The sequence below is a fragment of the Triticum dicoccoides genome, chromosome 3A (genome assembly GCF_002162155.2).
Source record: "Triticum dicoccoides isolate Atlit2015 ecotype Zavitan chromosome 3A, WEW_v2.0, whole genome shotgun sequence".
Lineage (NCBI taxonomy): Eukaryota > Viridiplantae > Streptophyta > Magnoliopsida > Poales > Poaceae > Triticum > Triticum dicoccoides.
Genome location: NC_041384.1, coordinates 17,431,089 through 17,449,704, shown reverse-complemented (window position 1 = coordinate 17,449,704; position 18,616 = coordinate 17,431,089). Strand labels below are relative to the sequence as shown.

The 18,616-nt window shown below is 41.9% G+C and overlaps 1 protein-coding gene and 1 pseudogene across 1 annotated transcript; both read left to right on the top strand.

Annotated features, from left to right (window-relative positions):
- The first annotated feature begins 127 nt into the window (after window positions 1-127).
- On the top strand, window positions 128-4,106 carry LOC119266730 (disease resistance protein RGA5-like). Its single transcript, XM_037547997.1, has 3 exons — window positions 128-1,076; window positions 1,548-3,569; window positions 3,663-4,106. The coding sequence occupies exons 1-3, from the start codon at window positions 241-243 to the stop codon at window positions 3,838-3,840; spliced, it is 3,036 nt and encodes a 1,011-aa protein (XP_037403894.1). The 5' UTR covers window positions 128-240; the 3' UTR covers window positions 3,841-4,106.
- A 7,778-nt stretch (window positions 4,107-11,884) lies between these two features.
- On the top strand, window positions 11,885-13,439 carry LOC119271756 (annotated as a pseudogene).
- The last annotated feature ends 5,177 nt before the right edge of the window (window positions 13,440-18,616 follow it).

Below are 18,616 nucleotides of genomic sequence, written 5' to 3'. Positions count from 1 at the left end.
TCAAGCACAGCTGCCATGTATTATCAAGTCGATCCAAAGGGCTGATTTGAGTGTTTTCAACATGGCAGATGCGACCAACGGACGCACATCTTGAGTAAGGGCTACAACCAGAAAACGAAAATTCAGTCATGAGTGTGGGTTAGCAGCTTCAGAATTGAAAAAGTGATTTAAGTTCTTTCCTCTTGAATTAGAAAGGAAAAAGAGAAAGGAAAATTCAGTACTGGGTCTGTTGCCGGTTCCATGGAGGCAGCAGTGGTGAGCGTGTCGCATGGCGCCATTGGCTTCGTGATTGCGAAGCTTGGCGATCTGCTCGCTGGCAAGTACAAGCTGCTGAAACAAGCCAAAGGCGAGATAATGTTCCTTAAAGCTGAGCTCGAGAGTATGCGAGCATTCCTGGAGAGGATGTCGGAGGCGGAGGAGGAGCCCGACAAGCAAGCCAGGTGCTGGGCAAACGAGGTGCATGATCTGTCCTATGACATCGAGGACAGCGTCGATGAGTTCATGCTCCTGGTGGAAGGTGAGTCCAACGGCGAGCCCCATGGGTTTAAGGGGTTCATTCATAGGAGCATGAACTTGTTGACGACGATGAACACTCGGCAAAAGGTCGCCAAGGAGTTCCAAGGCCTCAAGAGCCGTGTCATGGAGGTGAGCGAGCGACGCATGAGGTACAAGATTGATGATGCTGTCTCAAAGCCAAACAATACAACCATAGACATTCGCATGCTGGCACTCTATGCGGACACATCGGGCCTTGTGGGTATCGATGGCCTGAGGGATGAATTAATACACCTGATGGTGGGTGAAGAGGGTGTTTCTGCACAACAGAGGAAGGTCCTCTCTATAGTGGGATTTGGAGGGCTTGGTAAGACTACACTTGCGAACCAGATTTACCACAGGCTAAAGTGGCAGTACGAGTGCCAGGCATTCGTTTCCGTGTCCCAGAAACCAAACATACGAATGATTCTGAGAAGAATGCTCTCTCAAGTTGGCTATGTAGCGCTGGAGGGAACCAACATGGAAATATGGGCAGAGGATGAACTGATCAGTGCACTCAGACAATTCCTTATGGATAAGAGGTACGCCTGTTCGGAATTGACCGTAACCCAAAGTTATTTGTATTGTTTGATCTTGTATTGTTTGCATTGACTGTAACCCATGATACGCAAGCTTTGCGTATTGCGAAAACTTTGTATTGTTTGATCTTGTAACTGTTATGCTCATGGGTCACTAGAGAAACTAGTTAAACATTAGTTTGAAAAGCTAGAATGCAACAATTTATTTCTCATCTATTCTGAAGATACACTTCTTCAAATGAACTTGGTTTCCAGAAATGCGACAGAAGATTCAACTTTTACCACTGTTACTCCATTACATGGACAAGTACATTTGCATTTTCAATGTTCCACTGATAAAGGTTCTTTTTTGATGTTTTTGCTGTCTGACATGCAGTTGCAGAGACTGAGTATGCTTTCATGTATATTTTACATTTTGCCCATAGTTTACTATTGCCTAGTACTTATTGTAGTTTTTATGAGATAATTTTGCAGGTACTTGATTGTAATTGATGACATTTGGGATGAAACTACATGGAATGTTATTAGATGTGCTCTTCCAAAAAATTTGGACGGTAGCATGATAATAACAACTACCCGAATTAATACTGTGGCTAGAGCTTGCTGCTGCAATCAGCATGACTATGTTTATAAGATGAAGTCACTAAGCAACGAAGACTCAAGAAAGCTATTTTTCAACAGAGTATTTGGTTCAGAGGAAGCCTGCCCTCTGTATTTGGAAGAAGTTTCAGCTCAGATTTTAAAAAGATGTGCTGGCTTGCCTCTTGCAATTGTGACTATATCTAGCCTTTTGGCTAGTGAGCAAAACACATTGAAGGAGAATTGGGTGCATATAAAGAATTCATTGGGCCCCAATTTCGAGGTGAATCCAACATTGGAAGGAATGAGGCAAATACTGAGCCTTAGTTACATAAATCTTCCTCATTATTTGAAGACATGCATGCTATATTTGGGTATGTATCCAGAGGACTATATAATCTGGAAAAATGATTTGGTCAGGCAATGGATAGCCCAAGGTTTTGTAAGTAAAGTACATGGGCAATATCCAGAGGCTATTGCAGAGGGCTATTTTAACGAGCTTGTTAACAGGGGCATCATTCAACCAGTTGATACAGATCATAACAATGAAGTGTTATCTTGCAAAGTGCATGATATGATCCTCGACCTTATTGTACACAAGTGCAGAGATGAAAATTTTATAATTGCGACACATGACATCCAAGCCATGATAGGTTTGTCTGGCAAGGTCCGCAGGCTCTCCCTCTATCTGGATGGTATAATAGATGGCACCATATTGGAGACCGCCCAACTCTCACAAGTAAGAGCACTGGCGAGATTCGGTACCTCTGCATATGCACCTCCTCTCTTGAAGTTCAACCATCTTCGAGTTTTAACTCTTGAATTTACAAGTGGAAACCATGGGTCGGAGATACCTGACCTCACTGGAATATCTCATTTGTTTCATCTGAGGTATCTAAAAATAAAAGCAGATGGTGAAATAGTGTTACCAAGGGAAATTCGGGGGCTAGAGCAATTGGAGACCTTGGAGTTAGGAGTATGTCCTCTTGAAGTTCCGCAAGATGTTATTCATTTGCGCCGATTGCAGCACCTGATCATCCCTAGTGGGATAAATTTGCCCGATGGGATTGGCAACATGAAATCTGTATGTACGCTGCAAGAGTTTGATGTGGGCTTGAATTCTATAGACAACATCAGAGGCCTTGGAGAACTGACCAATTTGAGGAATCTTCGAATATGTTACTACATGGATGAATTGCATGACAGGAAAACAACACAACGCTTGGATGTTTTGAGATGTTCCCTTGAAAAACTTTGCAACCTCAGATATCTGCACACGGATTCTAATATCAACAGAATATATGCGTTAAGCTCACATGTTTCTCTTTGCCTTCTCCGGAGGCTTCACATGTTGTGCATGTTTCCAATGGTTCCTAAGTGGATTGGCGAGCTCCATAACCTCACAGACCTTGATCTTAGATTTGAGGTGTTGGAAGATGATATTGTAATTCTTGCACAGTTGCAATCTCTTAACCACCTCAAATTGCACGTCGAAGGAACTTGTGAAGCTAAAGAGAAAGTAGTCATCTGCGGAATTGGATTCCCTATTCTCAAGCATTTCAGGCTGTCCTGCATCAGGATATCACAGCTGACTTTTGAGGCAGGGGCTATGCCCAGTCTCGAAAAGCTTGAGGTAAGACTCAATTTTCTCTACGGTGGTGCACCTATGGGTATCGAGTACCTATTAGGCCTCAAGGAAATCCTTGTAATTGTTGGGGGATATGGTGCCGAGGGATCCACTACAAGAGCTGCAGTGTCAGCGTTAAGGGAGGCCATTGATATGCGCTCAAGTCGTCCTACAGCTGACATTACGTGTGTTGACAATTCAATGTTCTTTGGACTCCTCTCATTGTCCTCTGACGGCTTCAACTGGAGGAAGTTCGGCCAGAAAACTATCCATGACAGCAACTTCCGAAGGTTAGCAAAGGCCTTTTCTGGAACTCACATTTTTTCCGAAGGTTAGCCACTGGAGGCTGACCCCATGTTTTTGTTGTCTTGGAACTTTTACAGAGATTACTACCGCTGTGCACACTATAGATCGCATAAATGCCCAGTGATCAAGCATATGCAGCGCACTGACGCTGACCCGCTGCTCTTTCAAGTCGTGTATCGTCATGAGCACACATGTACTACACAGTCCATTTTCCCGCTGCCACAACCTGGCAATGAAGAAATTGTTGACCGGTAATTGCTCGGTCGGCTTCGCAGTTGCCAGTTGGGGATTAATCGTGTACCTAGCGACCCTCCGAGGCTAAAAAAGCTACTAAAAACTTGTAAACCAGTCATTATGTTGGTAGCATAGTTTTGTAGTATCTCGAGTGCCTCTCATTTAAATTCCATTTGTCATTTGCTTCCTTGCTTTTTTCTCTCCTTCACTTGGATGTAATATGCACGTAAGTTTGTACTAGATGCTGCTCTTGTTTACAAGTTCACCACCTGTACCTGGAACCTTAATTTGGGGCTGAACATATATAGTTGCCTGCTTGGCAGGGTGTCTCTTCAGTTAATTTCCAGTACAGTAATGTGATGGACTGATGGTGTGACTTTATTTAAGCCTGTTATGACCGGCATATCAGGGGCTTAGCCCAGTGGGTTATGGCCCAAGTTATCTTATTGTTATTAGGAGCTTAGCCCAATTATCTTATCGTTATTAGGATAGTTTGCTTAGGAGCACTAGTGCAGAACCGGGCTATAGCACCGGTTTGTAAGGCCCTTTAGTGCCGGTTCGGTAACCGGCACTAAAGTGTGGGACTAAAGGTCCCCCCCTTTAGTACCGGTTCCGCACGAACCGGTGATAAAAGGCAACCACGTGGCACGAGGCAGCTCCAGGGGCAGGGAGCCCTTTAGTACCGGTTGGTGACACCAACCGGTATTAAAAGGTTGGGGGGTTTGGGTTTATGATTTCTTTTTTATTTAATTTTGTGTTTACATTTAATTCTTTTTCGTTTTTTCATTTGCTGGTATTTTACAATACTGCATATTGTACACGTTATGCATATATATAAATAGAATTTCTAGTAGAACCGATTATGTATCATCGAATGTCTCACAACCATCATTAATTCATACATATACACATGTATATATATATATATATATATATACAATTAGCTAGCTATATACAATTTCTTCTAATTGGTGCCTTCGGAGCCAGTGGCATTAGCCTAATTGGTGCCTTCGGAGCACGATGATAATTGGAAGTGGTTCATGGGGCGGTAGTGGGTAATAGTATTCTCCGTTCGTATCTATGACCTGGTCGAGCAAAAATCCCGCTATTTCCCCTTGAATTGCTTGTATGCGCTCTGTTGGTAGGAGCTTCTCCCGCACCTCTCTGAGCTGTTAAGAAGGAGATCAATATGCATGTGTATTAGTTGTGTGACTAGATATCGATAATGGTGTAAAAATTGTGAATAGTGTTCTCACAAACGTATCCAGTCCTGTCTTTGAGATCTGCTCCTTTCGGACGCCATCATGCGAATGTTCTCGCAAACGTAGTATCCACACAGATCATTCCCCGACGCCTGCTTCAGGGCCTTTACGAGAATGGAATTTGATCAGATAATAATTAATCAAGCATGATAATTAAAGAGATGTCATCTAGCTAGCTAGTACTACTTAATTACTTACCTTGGGTTGATACCATTTCAGCTTTTGTTTCCTTTGGCCTGGAGTGATGTTGATGAACTTTGCCCAAGCCCTACCCGCTGACAAAGAAAATGAATAAAGAGGTTATTAAATAGTTGTTATCAGGAAATGGCAAACTAATTAAATAGACCGAGATATAGTTAATAATGATTGAAATTACCTGTCGACTATCCCCTTCACAATGGTGTAGTCACTTTATTTCTTAAGTAGTGAGTCTAGTACTTCAACTGTTCCTTCATCAACTTTAATGATTAACAAGATCCAGTGAAAATTGCATGCACACACATTTGCATGTCTTAATTAAGCGGGCATATATATGTAAGCAAAAACATTTAGCTAGCTAGTAAGCAAAAACATAATTTATAGTACAAGACGGTGTGACTTACAGGAAGTTGTAAGGAAGTAGTATATCTTCATTGTATTTGAGGTGCTTGAAGAACTCTAACATGCTTTCCTCTACACTTGCTCGATAATATGTATCTAATTTCCATGTGTATTCATTAATGGTATTTGCGTCAATGAACTCAATGCCATAGCGTGCACCTTTTTTCATTTCATACATCTTCATCCTGCATAATACCACAGAAAAGAATATAGTGAGGATAATTACAGGTAATGGTTGATCAAAATGATCACTACAGCTAGTTTGAGACTTAAATTACAGAAAGAAATCACTTACAGACAATAGCAACTGACGATAGATTTGTTGAGTGTGTCTTGATTGTATAACTGAAATAGTTCTGAATACTCAACGGACACAGCTTTCTCATGAAAGTAATGATCCTTCTTGACATTCACCATGAGGGACTCTCGATTGGAAATCTTGGTAATGTTCATATACCATTGATGCAATTCATACATTCTCGTTGGGAGCTTCTTGACCTCGTCTGGCTCGACCAAGGGTTGGCCTCGGACATATTTTCGTTTTATTTCCTCCTCTCTAAGCGGAGACATGGACTCGATTTCGAGGAGTTGTCCAGTAGTGATCTTGAGCATTTCAGTTTGCGTTATATGCTGCTCGGTTGTTACCACATCGCCCAGCTGGGGAACATTAACGGTTTGCCCACAATAATATTAGGCGCGCGTACTCTCATGTGTTGTTGGCACAACAAGCGGGGGGATTGATTGCGCCGCCTGTTCTCCCAGCTGGAGAACGGTTTTACCGCATTTTTTGCCAGCTAATTTGCTCGAGCTCGAGCTCGCCTCATTCTGTAGACGTGCTCGATTTAACTTCCTGAGGTGGAGCTCATAGTCTGTGTCAACATGCTTGGGAGCCGGTGCTCTAGCCATACGAATGAAGTGGTCAATCTTTTCCTCAGACACTTTCTCCCTTGGCGGCGGTGGCGGTTTGGGTGCAAAATGGGCTTCCACATGGGCCTTCACTATGGCTGCGTTTTCCTCCTCGGACTTGTCGTAAGGCCTTTGTGGAAGAGGCGCGAGGCTTGGACCATATTGAAATCGCTTACCTCCGCCTGTACCTCCCGTACTACCTCGACTTGTACCGCTACGCACCATAACTGCGGTGGCTCTCTTCCGTGATTACTGAGGCGACGGAGACGGTTGACGTGGCTGAGTTGGAGGAGGAGGAGTGGCCTGAAGCTGTGTCGGACTTGGAGAAGGAGTTGCATGAAGTTGTGCCGGACTTGGAGGAGGAGTTGTCTGACGTTGTGTCGGACTTGGAGGAGGAGTGGCCTGACGCTTTGCCAGACTTGGAGGAGGAGGAGTGGTCTGACGCGTTGGCGGACTTGGAGGAGCGGGAGTCTGCTGACTCGGTGGCGGACTTTGACGAGGAGTCGGCTGACGCGGTGTCGGTGGCCTTCGAAAGATGATGCAATCCTTTCTCCATAGGATGATACGATGTTTGGCCTCTCCCGGTGTGTGCTCCTCGTCACCTCCAGGAATGTCAAGCTCTAGCCCCGAATATTGGTCCACCACCTCATCAACCAAGACACGAGCATAGCCCGCTGGAATCAGGTTGCAATGGAAGGTTGCCTCGGGGGGATTTGTAAAAGCAACGGCGTTCGCCACCTTCATGGATATGTTCTTCATTTTGAAGTGTAGTGATACGTCTCCGTCGTATCTACTTTTCCAAACACTTTTGCCCTTGTTTTGGACTCTAACTTGTATGATTTGAATGGAACTAACCCGGACTGACGCTGTTTTCAACAGAATTGCCATGATGTTGTTTTATGTGCAGAAAACAAAAGTTCTCGGAATGACCTGAAACTCCACGGAATATCTTACAATAAATAATAAAAAATCCTCGCCAAAGATGAAGACCAGGGGAGTAAGGCGCTGTCCACGAGGGTGGGGGCGCCCCCCCTAGGGCGCGCCCCTACCTCGTGGGCCCCCTGGAGACCTTAAGCTCCAACTCCAACTCTATATATTTGCTTTTGGGGAGACAAAAATAGAGAAGAAGAAATCATCACGTTTTACGATACGGAGCCACCGCCAAGCCCTAAAACCTCTCAGGAGGGCTGATCTGGAGTCTGTTCGGGGCTCCACAGAGGAGGATTCGTCGTCGTCGTCGTCATCAACCATCCTCCATCACCAATTTCATGATTCTCACCGCCGTGCATGAGTAATTCCACTGTAGGCTTGCTGGACGGTGATGGGTTGGATGGGATTTATCATGTAATCGAGTTAGTTTTGTTAGGGTTTGATCCCTAGTATCCACTATGTTCTGAGATTGATGTTGCTATGACTTTGCTATGCTTAATGCTTGTCACTAGGGCCCGAGTGTCATGATTTCAGATCTGAACCTATTATGTTTTCATGAATATATGTGAGTTCTTGATCCTATCTTCCAAGTCTATAGTCACCTATTATGTGTTATGATCCGGCAACCCCGAAGTGACAATAATCGGGACCACTCCCGGTGATGACCATAGTTTGAGGAGTTCATGTATTCATTATGTGCTAATGCTTTGTTTTGGTTCTCCATTAAAAGAAGGCCTTAATATCCCTTAGTTTCTATAGGACCCCGCTGCCACGGGAGGTAGGAAAAAAGATGTCATGCAAGTTCTTTTCCATAAACACGTATGACTATATTCAGAATACATGCCTACATTACATTGATGAATTGGAGCTAGTTCTGTGTCACCCTATGTTATGATTGTTACACGATGAACCGCATCGGGCATAATTATCCATCACTGATCCGATGCCTACGAGCTTTCCATATACTGGTTTACGCTTATTTACTTTCCCGTTGCTATTGTTACAATCACTACAAAATACCAAAAATATTACTTTGCTTTCATTACTCTTTTGTTACTGTTATCACCACTATCATATTACTTTGCTACTAAACACTTTGCCGCAGATACTAAGTTTCCAGGTGTGGTTGAATTGACAACTCAGCTGCTAATACTTGAGAATATTCTTTGGCTCCCCTTGTGTCGAATCAATAAATTTGGGTTGAATACTCTACCCTCGAAAGCTGTTGCGATCCCCCATACTTGTTGGTTATCAAGACTAATTTCTGGCGCCGTTGCCGGGGAGCATAACTCTATTCTTTGAATCACTTGGGATTTATATCTGCTGGACACTATGAAGAACTTGAAAGACGCTAATACACCAATTTATCCCTCAACTACGAGGGGAGGTAAGGAACTGCCATCTAGCTCTGCACTTGATTCACCTTCTGTTATGAGTAAGCTTGCGACACCTAAACCTGCTTCTGCTATTCGTTCTGATATGTCGCATGTTATTGATGATACTACTTCTGCTATGCATGATACTTATGATGAAACTACTTCTATGCTTGATACTACTGTGCCACTTGGTGAATTTCTTGACGAACAACTTGCTAGGGCTAGAGATATTGAAAATATGGAATCTGACAATACTGATGATGAAGAATCACTTGTTATTCCTGAGGGTTATGTTTTTGATCAAGAAGCTTCTTTAACTATTTTAGCTTGCAAAGATAGATATGAACTCAAAATGTTATTAGCTAAATGGAATAAGCAATCTCTAAATGCTAGGATGAAACCTGACCCTGCTTTTGCTACTTCACATATCTGTGTTACTGATAAGGATTATGAATTCTCTATTGATCCTGATATAATTATTTTGGTTGAATCTGATCTTTTTCATGGCTATGAATCTGAAATTGTTGTGGCACATCTTACTAAATTAAATGATATAGCCACCCTGTTCACTATTGATGAGAGATCTCGCTACTTTTATATCCTCAAAATATTTCCGTTCTCATTAAAGGGTGATGCTAAGATATGGTTTAATTTTCTTGATTCTGGTTGTGTGTGTTGTCCCCAGGATATGATTTATTACTTCTCTGCTAAATATTTCCCTACTCATAAGAAACAAGCTGCTTTAAAGAAAATATACAACTTTGTGCAAATTAAAGAAGAGAGTCTCCCACAAGCTTGGGGGAGGCTTCTCAAGTTACTTAATGCTTTGCCTGATCATCCTCTTAAGAAAAATGAAATACTTGATATCTTTTATAATGGACTAACCGATGCTTCCAGAGATTACCTGAATAGTTGTGTTGGTTCTCTTTTCAGGGAAAGAACACCGGATGAAGCTGAAATCTTATTGAATAATATGTTGACAAATGAAAATAATTGGGCACCTCCTGAGCTAGTTCGTGCTCCAATTAATGATCCTATTCCTAAACCAACTCCGAAGAAGAGAGGTGTTCTATTTCTCAGTCCCGAAGATATGCAAGAGGCAAAGAAATCTATGAAAGAAAAATGTATTAGAGCTGAAGATGTTAAGAATTTATCTCCTATTGAAGAAATACATGGTCTTAATTTACCGTTTATTGAAGAAACATATGATCTTAATCCTTTATTTATTGAAAAACCTCTTGATCCCGATAACCCGACACAGGTAGTAAAGGTAAATTCTCTCTATAGATATGACAAAGCTGAAATCCCTCCTACTAAAATTCATAGTCAGTGCTTGGATGAGTTTGATAATTTTATGTTTAAGCAAGAAGACTTCAATGCTTATTGTGGTAAATAATTAAAACAAGATGCTTATATGATTAAACACTTGGGTGATTATATGGCTAATATTAAAGGTGAACTTAAACTTGTTAGCAAACATGCTTCTATGGTTACCACCCAAGTTGAACAAGTACTTAAAGCTCAAAAAGAATTGCTCGATGAGATGAATCTCTACTATTAATGGGGGATCGAACGTCGTGATGGTTCGACCTCGTTCGACCCCCCTCCCTCGATCCCCACTCTCCCACACGCACGCAGCAGCCCACTAACTCAGCCTACGTACGAAAAATCACCAACTCAGCGCCCACAAAAAAAATCAGCCCACGTACGAGAAGTCCGTGGAACCCCACGATCGCGCCCAGTCAATAAAAAACAGCTCCGCAACCCACGAACGAGGACGTGGTCCATCGACCAAAAATCAAACTTCTTCGACCCGCCAGCGAACGCCAGTTCTTCCTGGCGTACGATCTCCATCAAGACGCCAGTTCTTCCTGGCGTACGAGCTCCATCCACACGCGAACGCACGCCGGCCACATCGTTCGCACGCGAGCTGTGGGAGCTGCAGCCTCTGCTGATCTCGCAACCTCGCATGCCGAACCACAACCAGGGCGTCCAAACACAACCTCCGCTCGACGACTATTGCTGCGTCATCTCCTGAGCCCGCCTACCGTCTTCTTCCTCTCCGACGACAAAGGACGGATATCCACCTTTGTTATGTTTCATGGTGCCCGAACTCCCTAGGTTTGCCATCCTGACCTGTTTCAGCAAGCAAAGTAACTTCATAATGTTAGTACTCAGATTGCATCTTTAACTTTTACTCCAACTACATTGAACAAGTTCTGGCATCCCAAAGTTACAAAATCTACCACAGTTAAGTTCATATATATATATATATTGGAGACCCACAGTTATGTCATATCATTTTTGTGATGCAAAAAGACTGCAGGTTTATTTTAGTAAGAAGAACATGTGAAACTGTCAAAAACAAATCTAGGAAAACCATGTTTAAGATAATGATAAGATTTTTCTTCATAAATGCCAACACCGACCATCCACCTTTCTCATATATTTTGCTTCCCTTCCAACATATCCAGCTATCTCACGTATTGGAAGGGGTTGTGTTTGACTGCAATTTTGTACAACGAGAATAAGCCTGAAATCAGACATTTTCCTTCATCTCTGAAGTTTAATAACACCAATTTAGGATCAGCAAAATGCTCACGGAGTTGCAACACACGGTTTTTGTTGAGAAGCATCAGCCAAATGCTGCAAGCATTTTACTGGCTTGACATTTTCTCTCCATGTCAGAGTAGACTTGTAAGCATATTCACAAACATTTTAGCAGCATGGTTGAGAACATTCAAATATGGAAATACATGTGCAAATAGGTACACTAAAATGACAATTTCGGAGTCTCTATCCGCACATTAAGTACAAGTACTAAAAACCCAATGAAAGTTGCATTGCTTAGCCAAAGTTGTACCATATCCATATAGCAAAAAAAATGTACCATATCCATATTAGCTCAACACAAATGCAGAACTAAGGAGAATAACTTCAGGTGAGGAGTTAAATTAAAATACTAAGGTATGCTTCACATACGTATTCCAGATGCAGCAGTTGACCATGAAGGTATGGAATTTCTGCTGAGTCACAACCATCATTGCTAGAAGTAAGAAGAGATCAGGAAGGCACGCTAATGTTGCAATGAACCGGACCCTCATAAACAGATTGAGCAATTGAGCATAACAAATTGAATGTGAAATCTCGTCATAACAATATAACGTAGCACAGAATAAGGCAACACCAACCTGACCAGTCCAAATCGACCATGGACAAGCCTGAAATTGTTGAACGACACTTCATAATGTTAGTACTCAGATTGCATCTTTAACTTTTACTCCAACTACATTGAACAAGTTCTGGCATCTCAAATGTGTCAACTATATAGCACTTATTCCCCAAAGTTATGTCATATCAGTTATGCCACCTGTTCTGTTCCCACAGTTAAGTTCATATATATTGGAGACCCTCCCACATCTAAAGTTCATTTTGGTAATGCAAAAATACTGCAGGTTTATTTTAGTGTGAAGAACATGTGTTGAAACTGTCAAAGCAAATCTAGGAAATTCTGAAATTGCAGTATAAGATTAGGTAACCTCAGACCATGTTTACTTTTACTGGATTCTAGAAGAATCGTAAATGAAAATGAAACATTACATCATGGGAACAAACATGCCTCGCGACCGGAATAGTGATAGAAGGAAATACTTTCATTTAAGCTCACCTCCAGAATCCTTTATATTCCAGATTGTTTTAACGCAACATAATACAGAATCCTGTATAGTCTTCTTCGCACCACGTGGGGACAGACATCTTTCTCTCCACTCCTTCCCCTCCACCTGATCAATCTGATGAGAATCTGGGCAGGGAGGTTAGAGAGGTTGAAGCTGATGGGTTGGATGGTAAGGAAGCAGAGGAGCTTCAAGAGATTCAGGAGCAGGTGGATGAAATTGTTGCTGATGAATTGGATGGCAAACCTATAGATAATTTGGATCCAAACGCAAGCCAGGAAAGTGCTGAGATCATTAATGATCTGGACAGTGAAGATGTGAAGAATCCTGACCAAAATTCAGTGAAGAGCTGCGTCGAGAATGAGGTCACACCAAATGCCACCAAAGGTGTGAAGAATTCCGATGAAAGCTCTCTTCCCATCAATAGCCCGGAGATCACCCATGAAGAACATATCGGGCACGGCCATGGCAGTGATCAATAGACCTCATCAACACAGATGACAGCGCATCAGTCACAGATCTCAGAGCAACTGAAAGTGGATACCATGACCGAAACAGCAACAGTGGAGAATGTGTCGAAGCAGAAACTGCCGGCACAAGAGCGGGTCGCGCCCATCAACTCACCCGCATGTCTTTCACTGCCAGCTCTGTTTAAACCAGCAGAGAAGAAGAGACCAGCGAACACGGGGTGGAATGAGACAGGGATGAAGCTTGGACAAGATGGCGGCAGCAAGAAGGCAGCAGCAAAGGGTGTAGCCGTGGTGACCATGGATCGTAGAGCTGCTTCAATGGCCATTCTCGCCATCATCTTTGCAGTGACCATTGGAGTAAACGTCATCGTGTGCTTGTATTCCACTTTGCAAGCGGCATGATCATGTTCAGATGAACTTGCACAATGGTTGGGCGAGCCATATGGTTTGTTCTCCGCGTGAAAAAAGCGGAGCTTCTTTGGTCAAGTGCGAATGCTGCAGTTGCCAGGGTCTGGTGTAGTTGCATGCACTGGTGAAAAATCCCATAGAGTAAGAATAATAAGGCTGATGCTACCATGGCATTTTAGTTCGTTATTTGGTAGTAGTCCTGATGTAGGAACTAGGAACCAGTTCAGTGTGTCTAATTGTCTTCAAATCTTGAGAATATTCAAAAAAAAAAAGTTTTACTTGTTCTGCCCCTAAAAAAACTATACTTTTTTACGCTAACTAATTTCAGGTTGTTAGACCATCAAACGAGTTTATGGAAACATAATTGGCTAAAATTCTGAATCCAAACAACCCCGAGAAAAAGTTGTATCCTCATCTCACAAAATAAACAACTTAATCCTAACCGTATACATATTACTACTCATCTAGCAAGCCTTCAAACTGTGTACATCCAACACAGCTACCAATGCAGAACGTGGAGGGAGAGGGGGGAGCCGACAGTGACAAGGTAAGAAGATCCGTGGGCACCTTGATTCTGACGCAGAGGGAGGGGAGCAGAGCTCGATGGTGAAGAGAAGCCGTTGGCGCCGTCGTGCACCACGGAATCCACTCCTGCTCGATCTCCGCCCATCCGGGTGAGCACGGCTTGCTGCAGGGTCTCCTCGCGCTGCACGGCGTGCTCCTGTCGCCGAGTGTTGCCACCAGAAGATTCCGACCGGTGGCACCGTCACAGCGGAGCGGCGGGGGGTGGGGGACGCGGGGCAGGGGCGCCGCGCGGTGGATGCCGCCGCCCAGACTGCGCGCGCGTCCGCGAGAGCGCTGCCCCCCAGATCTCGCCGGACAGCAGGGAGTGATGGGGGCAGGTGTGGGAGGCTCGCAACGGCGCAACCATCGGTAGGGATGGTGCGGAGGCAGAGGGTGGGAAGTTGGGCTGGGATGGGTGCCTCGCACCACATGGTGTGCGGATGCGCGCCGTGATGCGCCGGCGGCTGCACAGGGGATGAGGGGAGCTGGGTGGCTAGCTGAAGGGTAAAGGGGTGAGCCGTGAGGAGAAAGTGAGACTGAGAGTCACCGATGTAGAATAGTTTTTTGTCGCAAGGCTCTATATTTTATATATATTAGAGTAGCATATACTCACATCGTCCCAAAATAAATGTCCAATCTTAATACAATTTTGTATTAAAGTTAGTATTCTCTCTGTTCGAAAATACTTGTCATCAAAATGAATAAAAAAGGATTTATCTAGACGTATTTTAGTTCTAGATGCATCTCTTTTTATTCATTTTGAAGACAAGTATTTTTGGATGGAGGGAGTATAAAATTGAGACATTTATTTTGGGTCAATGGAATAGAACCGAGGTATTTAGACGGTTGTCAGGGCTATCAAAAATCTTAGATGTAGGCTTTTTAACATTTTATTTTGCATGTTGCATATGAATTATGATACTGCTCCCTGGAAAAAAAAATTATACTTCTATTTAAATCATAGTTGTATATATGAATTCCAGGAAGTTCGGAGGTGTCCAAAAAACACTTTCGTAGGTATGCATTCAGGCATATAATACTTACTAACACAGAGATAATCTTGATATATAGAATTGACTAATGATAATTGATACAGACATAGTTGACATAGTCGTTCATTATGATGGACATGAACGCATTGGGGGATACCCAGGTGCTGAAATATATAGAGAGGTCACCTTCATGGATATGTGGTATGTGTAGTTTGGTATATAATAGTTTCAGCTCTTTTATACCAAGTAATCGAAATTAATTCAAAAAATCCTTGACATGGTTACCATTTTCAAATATTCCAAATTGTAGGGGCAAACTTATAGTTGTTGGGATTTGGGGTGGCAACTTGATTCAGAACTCATATAGGTGGTCAACAACTGAAGGCGGTAAATCTATTGTCCTTGCCACTATGCTTTGTCAGGATTGCAAATACGGTAATTGACACATCTATACCAATATATGTATTGCATATTCTAAGAAAGTGTATTGTTATGTCGACCTAAATATTTTCTTAATTTGGCAATAGGAAATCTGAAAACTTCAAATTACACCACCCTTGCATTCAACCCGGATCATACTGCAGCACGCGCACTTAATGGTGAGTAGTTATGACTTATTATCAACTACAAATCAATTACTTATGATTGTTATTAATATATGTAGACAAAGTTTAAATATTATTAAATGCAACATTTATAATATTTTTTTTGCAGATATTCGCTAGAAAATAATAGATGGGTTGATTGACATGAAGTTTGTTCAGCAATTTATTCAGTGAAGGCGGGCTTTCCTAGCGAGCGAGTTGTCTACAAAGGATCCCCGACACAGGATGTATACAAAGAAAGCTCGCCGCATGTAGTACAGATAGTAGACATTGGTTATGTCTATTACGCATGATTGTGTGTTTCAATTTGCAAGTGTAGTTATCACGTACTTGGTTTGTATCTACTATGTAGATGATTGTTTTGTCACGTTTGTTTGTATCTATGGTGTCTTAAGGGATGTACTAATTTCACGGATGATTTAGTTACTATCTACATTTAAAAACAAGTTTGTCCATGTTCATAGATTTTGAATTACCTTTGACATTGTTCTTTTGTCGAAATATATTCCATAAAAAGCACTCATTTAAAATATCCAAGTCCATGCTATGACTTTGTCGAGTAATCTTTTCACATCATACTTCGTGTGTCCGTGGCAACGCACGGGCATTCAACTAGTAGTAAGAAAAATGATTATGTTGTTAGAGTGGCTACTAGAACTGGTAGAATGACTCAGGAACCTTTGTATCCTGAAGGCCACCCTAAAAGAATTGAGCAAGATTCTCAGAGAAAAAAAATTGATGCACCTAGTTCTTCTAAAAAGAAGAAAAAGAAAAATGATAGAACTGTGCAAACTTCTAGTGAACCTATTGCTGAACCACCTGATAATCCAAATGATATCTCTATGTCTGATGCTGAAACACAATCTGGCAATGAACATGAACCTAGTGATAATGTTAATGATAATGTCCATGATGATGCTCAACCTATTAATGATAATGATATAGAACTTGAACCTACTGTTGATCTTGATAACCCACAATCAAAGAATCAACTTTATGATAAGAAATACTTTGTTGCTAGGAAACATGGTAAAGAAAAAGAACCTTGGGTTCAAAAACTCATGCCTTTTCCTCCCAAACCATCCAAGAAAAAGGATGATGAAGATTTTGAGCACTTTGCTGAAATGATTAGACCTATCTTTTTGCGTATGCGATTAACTGATATGCTCAAAACCAATCCTTATGCTAAGTACATGAAAAATATTATTACAAATAAAAGAAAGATACCGGAAGCTGAAATTTCCACCATGCTTGCTAATTATACTTTTAAGGGTGGAATACCAAAGAAACTTGGAGATCCAGGAGTACCTACTATACCATGCTCCATCAAAAGAAACTATGTCAAAACTGCTTTATGTGATCTTGGAGTCGGTGTAGTGTTATGCCTCTCTCTTTATATCGTAGACTTGATTTGAATAAATTGACACCTACTGAAATATCTTTGTAAATGGCTGATAAATCAACTGCTATACCTGTCGGTATTTGTGAGGATGTGCCTGTTGTGGTTGCAAACATTACTATTTTAACGGACTTTGTTATTCTTGATATTTCCTAGGACGATAGTATGTCTATTATTCTTGGAAGACCTTTTCTTAATACTGCAGGGGATATTATTGATTGCAACAAGGGCAATGTCACTTTTCATGTTAATGGTAATGAGCATACGGTACACTTTCCGAGGAAACAACCTCAAGTTCACAGTATCAACTCTATTGGAAAAATTCCGTCGATTATATTTGGAGGTTTTGAATTTCCTCTTCCTACTGTCAAGAAGAAATATAATATACTTATTATTGGGGATGTGCATATCCCCGCTGAGGTAACCTAGTGTTATTCGAAATTTCTCCGGTTTCATGTTAATCGAAATGAGTTTGTTAACAAGACTTGATCAACCTTGTTAGTGGATTCCTTTTGATGATCATGAGATGGAGAAACTAGAAGGCACAACCTTCTGTACCCCACTTTTACTTTCTATTATTTATATTAAATAAAATAAAAACAAATATTTTTCTGCCTGTTATCTACTTATCCATGCAGTATAAAAATATCCCGGAAATAAAAGTCCTCAGAATGACATGCCAATTTAATATGATTTTTTTGGGAATATTTGAGGATTTATGATGCAAAAATTACCGCGGGGGGAGCTGCCACCTGGCCACGAGGGTGGAGGGCGCGCCCTACCCCCCTTGGGCGCGCCCCCTGCCTCATGGGCCCACGGTGGCCCTACTCCACTTATTCCTGCACCCATCCTCTTCTTCTTCCTCCAACAAACACGAAAAACCAACTCAAGCACGAGTTCCAGTCCTCTTTGCTATAATTTTCGATCTCCTTGCTCAAAGCACCTCTCACAAAACTGCTTGGGGAGATTGTTCCTTGGTATGTGACTCCTCCATTGGTCCAATTAGTTTTTGTTCTAGTGCTTTATTCATTGCAAATATTTTCTGCTTAGGTGACCCTGTTCTTGAGCTTGCATGTTAAATTTATATGGTCAAAAGTAGTTTTGATGCATGATATAGGCTCTAGGCACTTTTAGGAGTAGTTGCTATCAATTTTTATTGAGTTTGGTTCACTTTTATTTTGAAGTTACTAAAAATTTCAAATTTTTTTAGAAAATGATGAGGAGACTATTGAGGGGCTCATCGAGCCAAAACTCGAAGGAAAAGGCACCGAAGCCTAAGTATAATTTGCCGCGCACCGCGGAGGTTCGGGCGTGTGAATGGCCTTCCAAGGATTTCTTGAGAGCAGCCGGTATTTATGAAGATTTTCATGAACTGGCTCAAAATACAAGCCTCACTGCTTTCCTCCACGACCAATTCGATCAGTATCTCTTACTCACAAATACCTTTGTGCAAAACTTTCATTTCCATTCTAAGAACTCGCCACCTACGTTGGAGTTTCATTTATATGATGAGCATAAGAAGATGTCATTCAATGATTTCTGTCGGGTTTGTTTAGTCCCTTTTGAGGGCAATACAAAAGAACCACATCGTAATGATGTGGAGGGATTTAT